This window comes from Chelonoidis abingdonii, chromosome 22 (assembly GCF_003597395.2).
Source record: "Chelonoidis abingdonii isolate Lonesome George chromosome 22, CheloAbing_2.0, whole genome shotgun sequence".
NCBI classification, from domain to species: Eukaryota; Metazoa; Chordata; order Testudines; family Testudinidae; genus Chelonoidis; species Chelonoidis abingdonii.
Genome location: NC_133790.1, coordinates 23245132 through 23261555, shown reverse-complemented (window position 1 = coordinate 23261555; position 16424 = coordinate 23245132). Strand labels below are relative to the sequence as shown.

The window sequence follows — 16424 nt, the reverse complement described above, 5'->3', positions numbered from 1 at the left end:
TCATTACAGAGTACTCTTCCCTCTGAGCTATAGTTTGTAAGCAGAGAGACTCTGGTAGTAAAGGTGCTATATTGAAGTGTATTAATTATTAGAAAACTCCCTGTGCGTTTACACTATTTGTTCTCCCTTACACACCAACTGCCCTCTGAAGCATAGATGCCATGGTTAAGGCGTTCCTATTTTTACCTGAGTTTGGGATAAAGTTTTCAAGCTTTCTAAAATCCAATTATTTTCAAGGTAAGGCGGCTTATTTTGCTCTAAAAATCATTTTTCCAACATGTTAAAAATATTAAAACAAAATGAATGCAGCAGTTAATGTATACAGAGCTGCACTACAATGGGAGGCTGGTTAATGCAGACACCAAGTCACATAGTTAAGGAGGAATCACGTCACAGATATCCGAATGGTGCAAAACTGCATTCAGTAACCTCAGTGCCAGTTGACTGATAAGCAGAACACCACAATCAAATGGATTCTGTAAGTGAACAGAATGAGCAACTCATTAAGGTTAATGCATCAGCCTGCAGTAGCACCTTTTACTCTATGGCTTGAGGAAAACTGAACTGAAAGCAAACAAAAAGCCCACACCACCCACCCACACGCTGTAATTTCTGTCTGGACTTTGTCTTCCTGGCTTGAATTAATCTTCTTAGCATGTTTGCCTTATTCCTCCCGTGCCTCTCTCATACACGCACAGGACTGCAGCTCAGAAGTAAGGACAGCCTTTCATCTCTCTCAGTTACCAAGTACACTGCAGAGCAGGGCATCAACAATATCTGACATGCAAAGCCCTGCTGCTCCCTGCCTCTATTCATGGTACCAGCAAAGCGAAATAGGCCAGAGACCTTGTCAATTGAACTGTGCAACTGAGCTAGCACATGGGAGCAGAATTGAGGGGTGAAAAACAAAAAGGAAGAGGGAAAGAGTGAAACAACTGGGGCGTGAGAGAAAAGGGAAAGTAACTGCTGGGAGCAGGTGGTGATGTCTACAGAGGAGATTGACAAGAAACAGACAAGTTGCCTGGAGAAGAGGTTTTGGAACAAATTGATAAATTAAACAATAAAGTCCCCAAGACCAGATACTATTCACCTGAAAGCTCTCAAGGAACTCAAATACGAAATGGCAGAACTATTAACTATGGTATATAACCTACTGCTTAAATCAGCCTCTGTACCACATGACCGGTGGATAGCTAACGTGACACCAATTTTAAAAAAAAAAGACTCTGGGGTGATCCCGCCCATTAACTGACTGAGAAGCCTAACTTCAGTACCAGGCAAATTGGTTGAAACTACAGTAAAAAAACAGTATCATCATACACGTAAGATGAACACAGTATGTCGGGGAAGAGTCAACACAGCTTTTGTAAAGGAAAATCATGCCTCACCAATCTATTAGAATTCTTTGAAGGGGTTAACAAACATGTGGAAAAGGGTGATCGAGTACATACAGTGCACTTGGATTTCCAGAAAGCCTTTGACAAGGTTCCTCACCAAATGCTCTTAAGTAGAATCATGAGTCATAGGATAAGTGGGAAGGTCTTCTCATGGATCAGTCACAGATTAAAAGACAGGAAACAAAGGGTAGGAATAAATGGTCAGTTTTCACACTGGAGAGGGGTAAACAGCAGGGTCTCCCAAGGATCTGTACTGGGACCAGCGTTGTTCAACATATTCATAAATGGATATGGAAAAAGGGATAAACAGTGAGGTGGCAAAATTTGCAGATGATATAAGAATTATTAAAGGTAGTTAAGTCCAAAACAAACTACAAAGAGTTACAAAGGGATCTCACAAAGCTCAATGACTGGGCAACATAATGGGAGATGGAATTCAGTGTCGATAAATGCAAAGTAAAGCACATTGGAAAATAATCTCAACTATACAGACAAAATGATGAGATATAAATTAGCTGTTACCATTCAAGAAAGAGATCCTGGAGTCATCATGGATAGTTCTCTGAAAACATCTGCTCAATATGCAGCAGAAGTCAAAAAAGGGGATAGATAATGAAACAGAAAATATCAAAGCCATGGTATGCCCACACCTTGAATACTGCATGCAGTTCTGGTCACCTCATCTCAAAAAAAGAGAGATTAGAATTGGAAAAAGTACAGAGAAGGGCAACAAAAATGACTAGGGGTATGGAACAGCTTCCATATGAGGAGAGATTAAAAAGACTGGGACTGGTCAGTTTGGAAAAGAAACAACTAACAGATATGATACAGGTCTATAAAATCATGAATGGTGTGGAAAAAGCAAATAAGGCTGTGTTCTTCACCCTTTCACGTAACACGAACCACATACCCCTTAATGCAATTAAGTCAGCAAGTTTAAGACACATAAGGATGTACTTCTTCACACAACACAGAGTCAACCTGTGGAACTTGTTGCCAGGGAACGTTGTGAAGGCCAAAAACATAACTGAGTTCAAAACAGAATTAGATAACTTCATGGAGGACAGATCCATCAATGGCTATTAGCCAAAATGTTCAGGGACGCAACCCCATGCTCTGGGTGTCTCTAAACTTCTGACTGCTAGGAGTTGGGACTGGATGACAGTGGATGGATCACTCAAATTGCCATGTTCGCTCCCTCTGAAGCATTTGGCACCAGCCACTGTAGGAAAACGGGATATCGGACTAGACAAACCGTTGGTCTAACCCAGTATGGCTATTCTCATAATGGAAGTAAAGAGAAATAGACATGGAGATGTTTATGCATTCTCAACACCACTAGAGTAGCTATAAGTTTCAGATACACAGTTAGGCACGTCAACATCTCACAGAAATGTAACTGCATACAGTAACTCCTCACTTAACATCATCCTGGTTAATGTTCTTGTGTTGCTGATAAATTAGAGAACACACTCATTTAAAGTTGCGCAAAGCTCCCTTATAACATTAGTTTGGCAGCCGCCTGCTTTGTCCACTGCTTGCAGGAAGAGCAGCCCGTTGGAGCTAGTTGGTGGGAGCTTAGCACCAGGGTGGGCCGGCAGCCCCCCTATCAGCTCCCCATTCCCCTAAGTTCCCTGTGTGGCAACCACCCAGCAGGCTATCAGTTGCCGGCAGTTCAGCTGTCCCTCCTCAACACTGCCATGTGCTGCTCCTGCCTTGGAGCTGCTCCCTGGAGCCTCCTGCTTGCTATACAGGGGGGTGGGAAAGGTAGGTGCTGATGTCAGGGTGTCCCCTTCCCCTGGCTCCTGTACCCCATCAGGAGTGGGAGGGGAGGAGAAGACAGGACCTAGGGAGATTGCTGGCAGCAGCTGCTGTCTCAACTTGCTGATCTACTTAAAAAGGTAGTATACTTAGAATGGGGTCAGCATAAAAGGGCAATGTGCATCTCTCTCTCACACACAAACTCACAATGTGTGTGTCTCTCTCACACACATTTTCCCCCCGACATGTCCTCCCCGCCAAACACTTCGGAAAGTGGAGGGAGTGCTGTGCTCCAGCGGGATAGCGTGTGTTCATCATCACGTTCAGTTTCCACAGAGAACGTTTGCAGCCACTGCCCTGCATCTATTGTGTCTCCTCCTTCCATTTGTGCTGCCTTGTAGAGCGTGAGGCTACCTTAACAATGTGTTAACTCTTGTTGGCTTAGCCAAGTGCTAGTTCATCATTTAGCAGCAAGGCATTCCCTGGGACATATCCCACCCTCTGATCCCATCACCTCAACCAAGCTTCAGTCATCGTTGCTGTGTACAGTATTAAATTGTTTGTTTAAAACTTACACTGTGTGTATGTGTGGAGAGAGAGTCAGTCAGTCTTTTCTCTGGCGAAAAAAATTCCCTGGAACTTAACCCCCACATTTACATTAATTCTTATGGGAAATTGGATTCGCTTAACATCATTTCATTTAAAGTAATATTTTTCGGGAACATAACGCAACTTTAAGCAAGGAGTTACTATATTTATGAAACCAAAATTATTTAAAAACACAACAAAACTGCCCCTAACCCTTGCTGTCAAGGGTAACTTCGGAAACCCAAATGCATGGTCCACATTTTCTGGTTTGCTCCCTGGGCTCAGCCACCTATACAGCTAGGAAACAAGCAAGGGGGACAAGAGTATTCTGAGATTCTAATGGGCCTGCCAAACCTACCCATCCTGCCAGGCAGCTTTTACTAGTGCTCTGAAATATAGTCTCACAGCCTTTCCAATGACTGTAAGACAGTCAAACCCCCAGGCTTACAGACTTCCGACCCCAAGTGCCTTTTCTGTTGAAGAGACACAAAAGGCTGGAAAGCTGAAATCCTTAGGCTGCTTGAGAATGTTTCTCAGTCATCAAGAGTTCACTTGTGTATACCTGTGCTTAGTGCCAGCAGACACAATGAGATTTTACTTGCTAAACATTGGTAATAATGTCATGAACATATGGGTGCTGAATATGTTATCCTGCAGCTTCTAAATCACCTGTCTCTGGCTTGAGTAATTTACTTGGGCTATCACAGAGGGAATTCTTTTCCACCCTAACTGCACAGTTGAATAAAATGTCAATTTTCAACATACAGAACGAAGGTTAATAGTGCTCTGGACTAGAAATGTTATTGTTTAATATATTGATGTGAGAACAAAAGGTGAACAGCCAAGTGACAAAATCTGCAGGTGATGCAAGATTAAGTTAGTCAAAACTAGAGATGACTGGGAGGAACTTCGTAAGATCCTAACAAAACTTGCTGATTGGGGCACATGATAGCAGATTAAATTCACTGCAACAAATGCAAAATAATGTAAATTATTCCTTCCAAATTTAAAGTACTCACACCCATTTCTGGTTTCTAAATTACCTGTAAACACTTAAGAGAAACAGGCAGCTCAATGAAATCCTCTGTTCCATACACAGAATCATAGAATATCAGGGTTGGAGGGGACCTCAGGAGGTCATCTAGTCCAACCCCCTGCTCAAAGCAGGACCAATCCCCAGACAGATATTTACCCCAGTTCCCTAAATGGCCCCCTCACATGGATTGAACTCACAACCCTGGGTTTCGCTGGCCAAGGCACAAACCACTGAGCTATCCCTCCCCCCATAACAGCAGTCAAAAAAGCAAATGATGTTAGGGTGCACAAGGAATGAAAATCTAATGTCATTATATAAATCCATGGTACCCTCTTCCCCATTCTGGAATATTTTGTTGAGCTCTGGTTGCTCATCTAAAAAATAAATAAATACAGTGGGAACAGAGGGCATTCAGGTGACAAAAAATGGTGAGAGGCCAGGAGAAGCTTTCATATGAAGACAGATTGAAAAGATTGGGACTTTACTGGATTAGGGAAAAAAAGATTTAAGTGAGGCTATGGTAGAAATACACAAAATAATGAGTGTTATAAAGAGGGTAAGTCAGACACTCCTACTTTACCCTCACTCATAATATAAAAGAGATGAAATTCAAATAAAATTCAAAATATTAAAAATCATAAAATGGAATCTTTTAGTCATCTTGCTAAGATTGTAGCATAAATGATATCATGTGGCAATGAGTTCCACAGGTTAGCTATGCATTGTAAGAAAGAGTATTATACATCTGAAAGGATAAGACAATCCAATGTTTGTGTAAGCATGTGTGATATCTATATAGAAATCTTATGTAAGGGATACAAACCATCCCACTCCAGGTAATAAGGTAACCACTAACTGAGGAAGAAACTTTCCTCATGGGCAGGTTATTCCTTTTTTTTTCCTTCTTCCCCCAACCTTCCTCTGAACTAACTGGTACTAGCCAGTAAAATAGCTGGATCACTGGTCTGATCCAGTATGAAAATTCGGATGTTCCAGATGTGTTGATGCAGCACTTCCCATCCTCCTGCCCCAAAAGGCTTAGACATCAACCCCATTTTTACCTGAATGGTGGGAGGTTCTTTAGAACCCAACTATGGAAATTTCTTGCCCTTTGAGATGAAATCTTTACTGCCCAAATCATCTGCCTGGAAGTCTCAAAAATCATCTCCCATCTTCTTGATTGGGAAAAATCAAGGGCAACAAAGGAGATATCCTCCAGAGCAGCAGAGGCTGGTTTTTGCCAGTAAATAGATGGGAGATGGGTTCCTCTTATTAAATTACAACCCACCAAAACAATGGACTCTGCTCTTAGAAGAACTCAGCTCCTATCTGTTGCCAACAAAACATTTTACTTCACTGTGAATCACACACTGTCACACTCCTCCCCATCACCCGCAAAACATATCCCCACCCTACAAATTGGTATTGCTGGGCAACATAGGTGCAGTTAGTCATTATTTCAATGAAGTGTTTTTCCTGAATCAGAACAAAAAAAATGGGCACTACACCAGCTGGGATTTCCCCTCAGGATGTTGACAGAGATAAGCATTGCCTTGATCCAGTGTTTGGCATGGGGAGAAATACCCCCGAATGCTAGCTAAACACTTCGTACGACACACAGCAGCAGTTACATCAGAAAATCCTCCCTGCTTCTGAGAGATTTCTGGACATTATGAGATCTGCACTTGGCATCAGCATATTCTATCTATTGCTCAACACATCAGAAGATTAGCTTAGTCCTGTGAATGCTACACTAGGGCAAACCCTGCCAGATCTAAAGAGCAGTAAACTTAGTTTACAAGTCTCTGCATCATCCACACCAGATATAAGACTTGTCACACCAATCACACCTGCAGCAGCACTTTGACAGCACTAACACACCACCGAGACTTGACTGGTACAAGGAGTAAAGGCTGCAGTGGGTGATCCGAGGAGAGGAGGTGGTCAGTAGAAATGGATGACAGACGAGTGAGTGGAGAACACAAGATCAGAAGTTATTACGGTTGGGCACCTTGAAGTCAGAGAGAGATGCCATCAGCTCATCCAGTTCTCTTGTGGCTGAAGAAGCAGATATGCGAGTCTGCTGCTGGCTGGAGGTGACCCGCTGTGGGCTGCTCACCTCACCCTGGTTCACGGTGATGGCAGGGCTGATAAAAAAACAAAACAAAAAACCACACACATTACATGTTAATGTGGTGGTGGTGAAAAATCCCAGGCTGACAGCCTCAGCTCTTGGGATTCTGTTTATTCCCAGGACAGGTACAGCAAGGAAAGCAGCATGGCCAGATTCCCCACACTTGGACCCCAAATACACCTCAACATGCCTTCCAGGAGATCAGCTTTTGTGGCACTTCCAACCCTTTGCTCTCTCTATGAGACTGCCAAAGATGCCAATTAGTGCAGCTGTGGTAGTTTGTGATATGAGCAAGCATCCATTAGGAACTAGACTGAGACCCACCCAATTTATTTTGACAGATGGTGACAATTTTCAGTCAGCATGACTGGGTTCAAAACAGAATTAGGTAAGTTCATGGAGGATAGGTCCCTCTGAAATTAAACATGTACCCCCAATGGTAAAATGACCCATTATACACTTATTTGTTTTTCCAACATTAGCAGCTTCTGACTCAATGTCAGTTGCAGTAAATCTGAGCCCAAAAAAGAAGCAGACATGGCTACAATCTTCAACTTCCTCCTTGACCTTCCCCAGTTTGGAGAGAGCAAATCCCCTCATTACCAAGAAAACAGGAGGCCATCTGCCCAGCAGTACTGCACTCTCCTAGCTCCTGTCACTAAATGGTGTGAAGTCACTAACCCATCTCTGCCCCAATGCCCCCTGGACCCAAGGGAACAGTAGCTGGGTCAGTACTCACACTGGACTTGGCACAGAGCTCTCCAGTTCATCCAAAAGGCTCTCCACACTGGGACGCACATCCTCAATCCCACGCCCTCCATTCCGCTTTGGCTTCTCTTTTGTAGCGGGTACTGCCTTCACCCCCGAAGAGCTAGTGCTCTCTGGGACAACATAGTGAGGTCCAGTCCCACTGGGCAGGGAGGGGCTCCTGCTGGCTTCATCTGACAGGAAAAAAAAAAAAAAAAAAAAAGAGTCAATAGACCCTCGCTTACAGTGAAAAGAGGCAGGTACAACATGGGGAAGGCAAAAAGGAGGATGAAGTGGGCAGGGGAGAAAGAGTTACAGGGAAATTTATACATGGAGGGAGGTGCGAGATCCAGGCATCAACATACTTAGCACTGACACATGGGTCACCACTTCCTACCTGTTGGGAAGCCACTAGGGGGATTGTGCTGAACAGCGTTCAGTTCTAGGAGTAGTCGGTCCAGTTCTGACAGGTTGCTGCCCAATGAAGAGCTCATCATGGTGGGAGATGGTTCTGCAGACTTCTGCTTGTTGGGAAAACTGGGTTGAGAGAGGAAAGAGGAGTGTAAAACTGGAGTCACTCCCCTTTTGGGTGAAAGATAAAGCATGGTGGGGTCTGGGGAAAGCTTTGTAACAACAGCCCCACTGGCACCTTGTCACGAACCCAAGACATTTAAATGTACACACTAAAAATACAATAAATAAATGCACTCAGCATAATATCAGCTGGTGCTCGTTGTTGGAGGACACTAGCACCAAAGCAGCTGATCAGCTATGTCCTCACTCTGCAATAGTAGCCATGAACAAAGTCTCAGATTTCTATGGCTGCGTGTAGCACAGGGTTAACAGACTGCAAGTCAGTGATATGCAGAAGAGAAGCAGAACCATCAGCTAGCATAGAAGAAAGTCATTTGTTTCCACTGACATCACAAAAGCAAGAAAGAAATTCCCTCCTAGAGGAAGAGGTGAAGCATGGCTGGTTTAGAGGAAGGGAAGGCAACTGAAGTACATACCCCACTCAGCTTCCTGCTGTCTAGCCCAAGGGTGGGCAAGCTTTTTGGGCCAAGGGCCACATCTGGGTGGGGAAATTGTGTACAGGGCTGGGGCGCAGGAAGGGGATCAGGGCAAGGGACTGGGGCAGAGGAAGGGTGCGGGGTGTATGAGGGGGCTCTGGGAAGGAGGTTGAGGTGCAGGAAGGGTGCAAGGTGTATGAGAGGGCTCTGGGAAGGGGGTTGGGGTGCAGGAGGGGTGTGGAGTGAGGAGGGGGCTCAGGGCAGGAGTGCAGGAGGGGTGCAGACTGCAGGAGGGGGCTCACAGCAGGGAGTTGGGGTGCACAAGGGTGCAGGGTGTATGGGGGCTCATGGCAGGGAGTTGTGGTGCAGGAGGGGTGCAAGGTACAGGCAGGGAGCTTAGGGCAGTGGGGGGGCAGGCAGGGGTCGGGCTCCGGCCTGGTGCCGCTTATCTAAAAGCGGCTCCAGGGTGATGGCGGCGCACACTGGGGCCAGGGAAGGCTCCCTGCATGCCTGCCCTGTCCCCAGCCCTGCGCCGCTCCAGGAAGCACTGCGGCCCCTGGGGGAGGGAGGACAAAGGGCTCCACGTGCACTGCCCTTGCCGCGCCTCCAGGTACCTCCCCTGAGGTTCCAGTTGGCCCTGGCTCCCCGTTCCCGGTCAATGAGAGCTGTGAGGGGTGGTGCCTGGAGGCAACGGCAATGGCAACGCACAGAGACCTCTGCCCCCTCCCGCCCGGGAGCTGCAGGGAAGTGGTGCCAGCCACTTCTGAGAGTGGCTTGGGGCCCGCGGCATCACAGGAAGCAATCCCGTGGGCCAGATCCAAAGCCCTGTGGGGCTGGATCCGGCACACAGGCTGTAGTTTGCCCACCCCTGCTCTAGCCTCCTTAACTACTAAATGATAAAACAGCATAGAGCAAGGTACATGGTGACAGAAACCCGACAGCAAGGCATAAGGTCTTTCTTTAAGCCCCAATAAACTGCTACACAGTCCTTTACCTTCTAGGGTGCTACTCCACTTAAACAATTAAAAAATCATATCACCACATTAAATATGTACAGTTAATGTTATTTTATTATATAACTGTGTGTGATGTTTGTTTTAGATACTACTTATCCCGTAGGGATATTCCCCACCCCCACTCCCCATTTGCATACCAATACTTAGCACTTGCAGTGCTTTGCGTCTTCAGAGTGCTGTAGACTGATCTTTGCAACCACTCTGGGAGGGAAATAAGTTTACCACAGTTTATCAGATAGGAAAAATTGAGGCACAAAGAGAAGTGATTTCTTTAATGTCACAAAATAAGTTAGTTTCCAATCTGGATCAGAAATCAACACTTCCTGGTTGCCAGTCCTGTGACCAACAATCACACCCGCTATCTATCTCTCTGCCATATCAGAACGTTATTGTTACAGGCTTTAGAACTCCACAAAGCCTACAGTACAAATGACAAGCCTGGAGTTCCATAATACAACCAGTGGATACCCCCGTCTTGAATCTGAAGGTGAAGTCCACCGATGTTGTAGCCCCGGTATGCAATGTGTCATCTTGATCCATGCAGCCAGGCTGCACCTCTTGCTGGGACCTGTCAGCCATGCCCCGAGATTAACAAACAAGGGAAGCTGCGAACTGCTCCATTTTGTGTCATTTGCATGCAATCCTCATGCCCCTGGCAACTGCCATTACTGCCTGAGTTGGGAAAGGTCTGGACATCCATGTTTGGGTATGTCTACACTGCAATGCATACCAGGATCAGTAGAACTCGGGTTAACAGGTCCTGGGTTTGTTAATCTAGGGCTTCAGCATCTACACTTCAGCATTTGTAACCTCAGGTTAGGAATTGCTGAACCCTGGGTGCCAACCTGGGGCTCCACTGTCTATACTGCATTCCACAGGCCTGAGTCCAGCCACCCATATCCCAGACTTCCTAGCACTCTCCCCAAATGTGGCCACTCTAGCCCTTTGTTCATGATGCAGTGTGGGAAAACTTGACTATTCACCAAAAAGATCAGCCACACGATTGTGGGATACTTTTGGCAGACTGCCAGAGCACGAGTCCAGTGGGCTGCATCAACACAGCAAACCAACAGGGTTTGAACCCTGTGTCCCAGCTTGACTCAGGTTCAGACCTTTCAGCCCTGTAGGGCCCTGGGACCTTCGGTTAGTGCAATCTGTGTGCAGACGGAAGGAGATTACAGCTGAGCCTGAGTCTGAACCCTGGGTTTATGTTGCTTACCCGTAGGATATGTCTACACTGCAGTAAAATACCTGTGGCTGGCCCATGCCAGCAGACGTGGGCTCACTTGGCTATAAAACTGCAGTGCAGAGGTTCAGGCTCAGGCTTAAGCCTAGGCTCTGGAGTCCTGGCCCAAGCATCTAGGCTGCAATTTTATAGCCCAAGGCCCACCATCCCCAGTCAGCTGACAGGGGACAGCTGCAGGTGTTTTATTGCAGCCTAGATATACCTTTAATGGCTTTAATCAAAACCAGGACTGTCAGGCTGCTGCTGAACTAATTCAAGAACCAGCTTTCATTGTGATCAGCAGAAAGAACTGACGTGGTTAAAACTTGTCATGGATCAGGAAAAAGTTACAGCTGCAGCAACTTAAAAATACCAGACAGCAGGTGGACTGTGCAGTTTGGGGAGGCTGCTGGAAGCAGCTCTCGGGGTCCTAGAGCTGCAGGGGGAGTTATATTAACTTGAGAAAGAAAGTAACAGCAGCAGAAATTGGAACACTAAAAAAGCTGTCTCCCTGTTCTTGCTACCTTTCCACAGTCTCCTAATAGGAGAGAGGGGGCGGTATTTGTGGCCGTAAAGATGTATCTAAATAGTTCTGACCTCTCTGAGCACGGAGATTTATAGATTTGCCACGAGCAGTCAGATTGTTCCTTCATTCAAGGTCATTTTATAAGTCAAATCACTTCACATCCAGCCAGTTCACAAGTAATTGAATCGTTTCTGTTGGTCATTCCCTGGACGCAGCTTCTGTCTCCCCTCTAATAAACTGCATCTAGGATGCTTAACATGGGACTACAGGAGACTATCCTTTGCATTTTTATGGAGCTGTTCATCCATAGAGCTCAGAGCAGGCTCAGGTTTACCGTACAGTAACTCCTCACTAAACATTGTCCCAGTTAACGATGTTCATTGTTACGTTGCTGATCTATTAGGAAACAGGCTCGTTTAAAGTTGCACAATGCTCTCTTATTATGTTGTTTGGCAGCTGCCTGCTTTGTCCACCGCTTGCAGGATTCCCTGGAAGAGCAGCTCCTCCTCTCGGGGATTTGAACTGGAGGGGCTGACATCTCCCCCCGCCCCATCAGCTCCCTTAACTTCCCTGTAAGGTATGAGACTCAGCAGCTGCCCAGCAGCAGTTCAGGTGCTCCCCCACTGCTCCTGCCCTGCCCTCTGCCTTGGAGCTGCTCCCGGGAACTCCCCTCTTGCTGGGAACTGGGGGAGAGGGGTGCTGATGTCAGGATGTCCCCCTGCTCCATACCCCCTCTCCACAAAGTGAAGGAAGGAGACAGGGCTCAGGGAGAGAAAGGAGGGAGCTTGCTGCAAGCCAATGTTTCCTGTCTGACCTACTTAAAAGGGGAGCGTACTTGAAGTGGGGCCAGTGAACTTAAAGGGGCAAGACGTCTCTCTGTCTCTCTCACTCATGCACACCCCTCCAAGCACTTTGCAAAGTCAGCACCTGCGCAGCCGGGCATGTGCTGTCAGGAGGAGAGAGTGGTGCACTCTAGCTGGATAGTGTGGGTTCATCATCATGTTCAGTTTTTGCAGGGAAGTGTTTGCAGTTACTGCCCTGCATCTATTGTGTTTCCTCCCTCCTGCCTCAGTCCATGCTGCCTTGTAGAGTGTGAGGCTATATTAACAACAGCTTGTTAACCCTTGAGGGCTCAGCCGAGTGCTAGTTCATCATTTAGCAGCAAGGCATTCCCTGGGAAATATTCCACTCTCTTACTCCACCACCTCAACCAAGCTTCACAATCATTCATTGCTGTGCACAAATATTAAACTGTTTAAAACTGTTTAAAGCTTATATTGTATATGTATATAACGTCTTTTGTTCCCCCTTCCCCCCTGCATTTACATTAATTCTTATGGGGAAATTAGATTCACTTAACATCGTTTCGCAGAAAGTCGTATTTTTCAGGAACAGAACTACAACATTAAGTGAGGAGTTACTGTACAACTGGAGAAACAAACAGCAAGGATAAGTCACTTATCCAAGATCAGATAGCAAGTCACGGGCAGAGTTTGAAACAAAAGCCACTTTTTTTCTGATTCTCTGGTGCCCTATTCACTGGATCATGTTGCTTCCTACCCTGCCTATGGAGTGATTAAACCAGCTTTCCCATCTCAAAGTCATTTCCACAAGGCTAAATTAACAATGACCTCCATGAAAAAGGAGTTCTCAGAACTCTAGAGAGCCCTGAGCAGTAAAACCGAAACAGGACAGGTGAGTCAGTATCTATCCCGCCTCCTATAACTGGAAGCGGAGTCACAGCGCTTACTGCCCACAGCACTCTGACCACAATTCAGGCTTCTCATCTCCCTAGGAGGGGGAGGATACCTGTAGACGTGCTCCTCTTCACTGGCACGTGAGGAAGAAGAGCAGACACTCTCTCGGGGAACAGAGGCACTGGAACTTTTGGCACTGGAGCTGTACACAGGAGACTGGGACTGAGGCTGAGGAAATGAGATTTGTATTGGAGACTGCGAACATTGAACAAATGCGTGAAATTAACAGGACAAAGCCTGACAATAAACAGCTACAGATCAGCCGCAACCCACAAGCTAGCTCAGCAAATGCTCCCTCTAGCTCACCTATGAATTTTGCCACTGAGCGGGAAATCTTCCAGTCTCCTTTCCATAGGCTGCAAGGTGGGTGATTAATACTAGCCTTTTGTACTGTGGTTTTCACTGGAACATTGATGATGGGTCTTCAACTGGTATTTTATCGCTAAACCAGACAGGAGTGGGTGCCTAGACTCTCCCTTCCCCCAATCACTGCATCTTGTTGGGAAATTTCCCCCATTTCCTCATCACATACCAGCCTGTTGATTACCCAAACTCCTCCTTACTCCCCACAATCCCCTCTCTCCCTCCCTCCTCACCTCATCTCCTGCACCCTAGATACACTCCACATCAGTTCAGAAGATATGCACAAACCCCTTCGCTTGCCCCAAACATCGCATACTTACTTGCTGGTGGATGTATCGGGAGACACTGGGTTGCCACTGGTCTAAAGGGTCAATCACAGTTCCATTCAGGGCTTCACTGGAAGGAGGGGGTGGCACAGGTGGGGGCACTGGGATCTCCTGGTATGTATGGTTTCCAGTTGGATAGGAATAGGGTGTTTCCTCCGACAAGAACACTGGCCGTTTGGAGATGTGAGAGGTGGTAGACTCCAGGTCCGCTAGCAAAGCATCTGCAGAGAAATAACACGAAAGGTCTTTTTGTCTTAAGCAGACCACCAGTTTATTCCTCTTCCCCTCGTTCAGATGGTGTCACATTTATAGCCCCTCTGGATGATCTACTGCACATCCTTCAAAACTGTACTGGACTGGGAAAGTGGGTCAGTAAAACCTCTGCTATAAAAGGAAACTTCAAGAGGCACCAAAGTAGCCAGAAGAAATCCCAATCTGGGATTTTCTGCTAAACTGGGGAACAGCCCAGCAGCAAGGAGCATCTGGTCTCATTGTGCTTTGCAGTAGAAGAACTCGGACAGATCTACATCAGATACTGACACAGATTAATTAAAAGCCCCAGATCATTAAAATATGGCTGTGAGTGCCACTTTCTCCAGGAAACGAGTTCCCTGGAAAGGAATTTTCTGGAATCAAAGGAGCCTGAACCGGCACAAGAGAGACTTTTTCAATCAGTTTTCAAAAAGTTTCAATCAGTCTATCAGTGCAGCAAGCTACCATTTGCCTCCCAGAGGAAAAAGATTCCTCCTCAGCACACAGCAAGCCACACAAAAGGTTAACTGGATGGTGCCTGCCAGGTAAATGCAATTTCATCACCTGGAAACAGTTCTTAACTTGCTGGGTGGAGACTGTTTACAAATTTCTGAAGGGAAGAAAAAACCTCCATAAAGCTAGAAACGTACACACTAGCATGTCAGGCAGAGGGAAACACATAACAAGCAGGTAAGAGACCCTCTCTGGAATCCGAATAGTCACTTCAACCTCTGAGCAAGAAAAGGGTCTCCACCATTTTGGCTTTCTTTCCGCAAGCTTTGCTCCGTGCCTGGTCCAAGCACAGCAAGCACCCTTTGCAGTGACTCACAGACAAATCCCAGCTTGCTGGGCCTGTGATCCCACCCCAAGATGCCTCCTGCAATCCCCAATGGTTGAAACTCCAGTGAAGCATTGCAGGTCTGTGCTGTACTTGTTTTCTAAAGAAAGCCTCACTGGCTGGGTGCCCAGCCTTCCAGAGGAGCAACAGACTCCAACACACACCTACTTAAGGCTAGTAGAGAAGAGAGGAGCTGGTCCACAAGGGACACAGGCATTCTCCATTACCAGAGCATCAAGATGTACCAGGACAGTTCAGAGAGACAGAATGCTGCCAAAGTGCAGTAAAGTAGTGCAGTTTATGTAGGACTAGGAGATGAAGCTGCTTCTCCAGAAGCCCCTTTAACTGCTCTGGATCTCCATCCCCTTCACCACAACTGCAGACCAACAGTCTTCAAGGCATCTCTCAGCCATTTTCCTCTGTGTGCTGCAGCTAGCTTCAGTTCCTTCAGAACTCAGAGGGAAAATCTCTCCCATTGCTAGGCTTCACAGACATCTGGGCTTTCCAAAGCACAGCACAGCTCCCAAGTCCCAGCTGGTAACACGCAGTTTCTGATGGCAGCCTACTGGCTGTCTCCTCAAAACCCCTTAGTGAGCTGAGCAGCTCATACAAGCCCAACACATTCAATAACCCAAACTGTATGCAAAGGTCAAATGGGGGACAGAAGTTGTTACACTACACAAAGGAAGGAAGGAGAGGCTTTCCTGTTCTCCCAAGGGCATCTTCCTCCATGGGTCAAGGTGTTACCATGGAGAAAGATCTCTTAAATCAGAGCCCATCCCTATGGCAGGGCAGAAGAGAGGGCCCCAGCAGAGGAGGAATGTTAAATTAATGCCATGACTTTAGTCTCACCAAAAGATACTCCAAGTCATTTAAGCCACAGTCATCATCTTATGGTGGCCAAAATATCCCAGGATCAGATTGTCCAAGGGCTTTTCACAGCTGGGGAAAAGTCAGTCCAACCTTTTTTAAGCAACAGAACAGTGGGTGGATTCCAGAGCTATACAGACACATACCTCAGAGGAGCCGAGAAAGTACTGCCGCCGCTCTGACTGTGCAGGTCCAATGACTCTGTGGTTTTGTGTACAGTTTCCTGCACAATCTCTATCAGGGAAGGTGGGGTTCTTGCCTCCATGCACTTCTCCGGGCCAATGACTAAAGCAAATCAGACTCCACCAGGAAGCAAGAAAACCACACAAACTCAAGCCTTCAGAGTCACCACACCCATAGCACATGAAAGCAGAGTCCTGTGCAAGGCATTCTGGACACACTCTCCTATCCCTCTCATTCTACTGTTCTTCTCCCTCTAAGGGGCAGACACATGTAACTTTCAGATCCTCACAAAAACTGCCTTCTCAGCTCACTTGCCCCTCAAAGGAGAGGCTGAGCAGAGGGTACTCCATTTCCTCTTGCTACACAGCATAAAACTAAGCAAAACTAGCTAGATG

General features: G+C 46.5%; 1 protein-coding gene across 4 annotated transcripts in view; it reads right to left on the bottom strand.

Moving 5' to 3' along the window:
- PXN (paxillin) overlaps positions 1 to 16424 on the bottom strand; it is a 67434-nt gene that overhangs the window by 19198 nt on the left and 31812 nt on the right. For 2 of the 4 annotated variants that reach the window (XM_032787682.2, XM_075059963.1), the window contains exons 2-6: positions 13881 to 14107; positions 13250 to 13365; positions 8061 to 8200; positions 7656 to 7857; positions 6794 to 6929 (exon numbers count right to left, since the gene is read on the bottom strand). In XM_032787682.2, coding sequence (XP_032643573.1) covers positions 6794 to 6929; positions 7656 to 7857; positions 8061 to 8200; positions 13250 to 13365; positions 13881 to 14107 — 821 coding nt within the window. Of the gene's footprint in view, positions 1 to 6793; positions 6930 to 7655; positions 7858 to 8060; positions 8201 to 13249; positions 13393 to 13880; positions 14108 to 16424 lie in introns of all 4 variants that reach the window. The other 2 variants (XM_032787681.2, XM_032787680.2) reach the window with 1 other exon arrangement.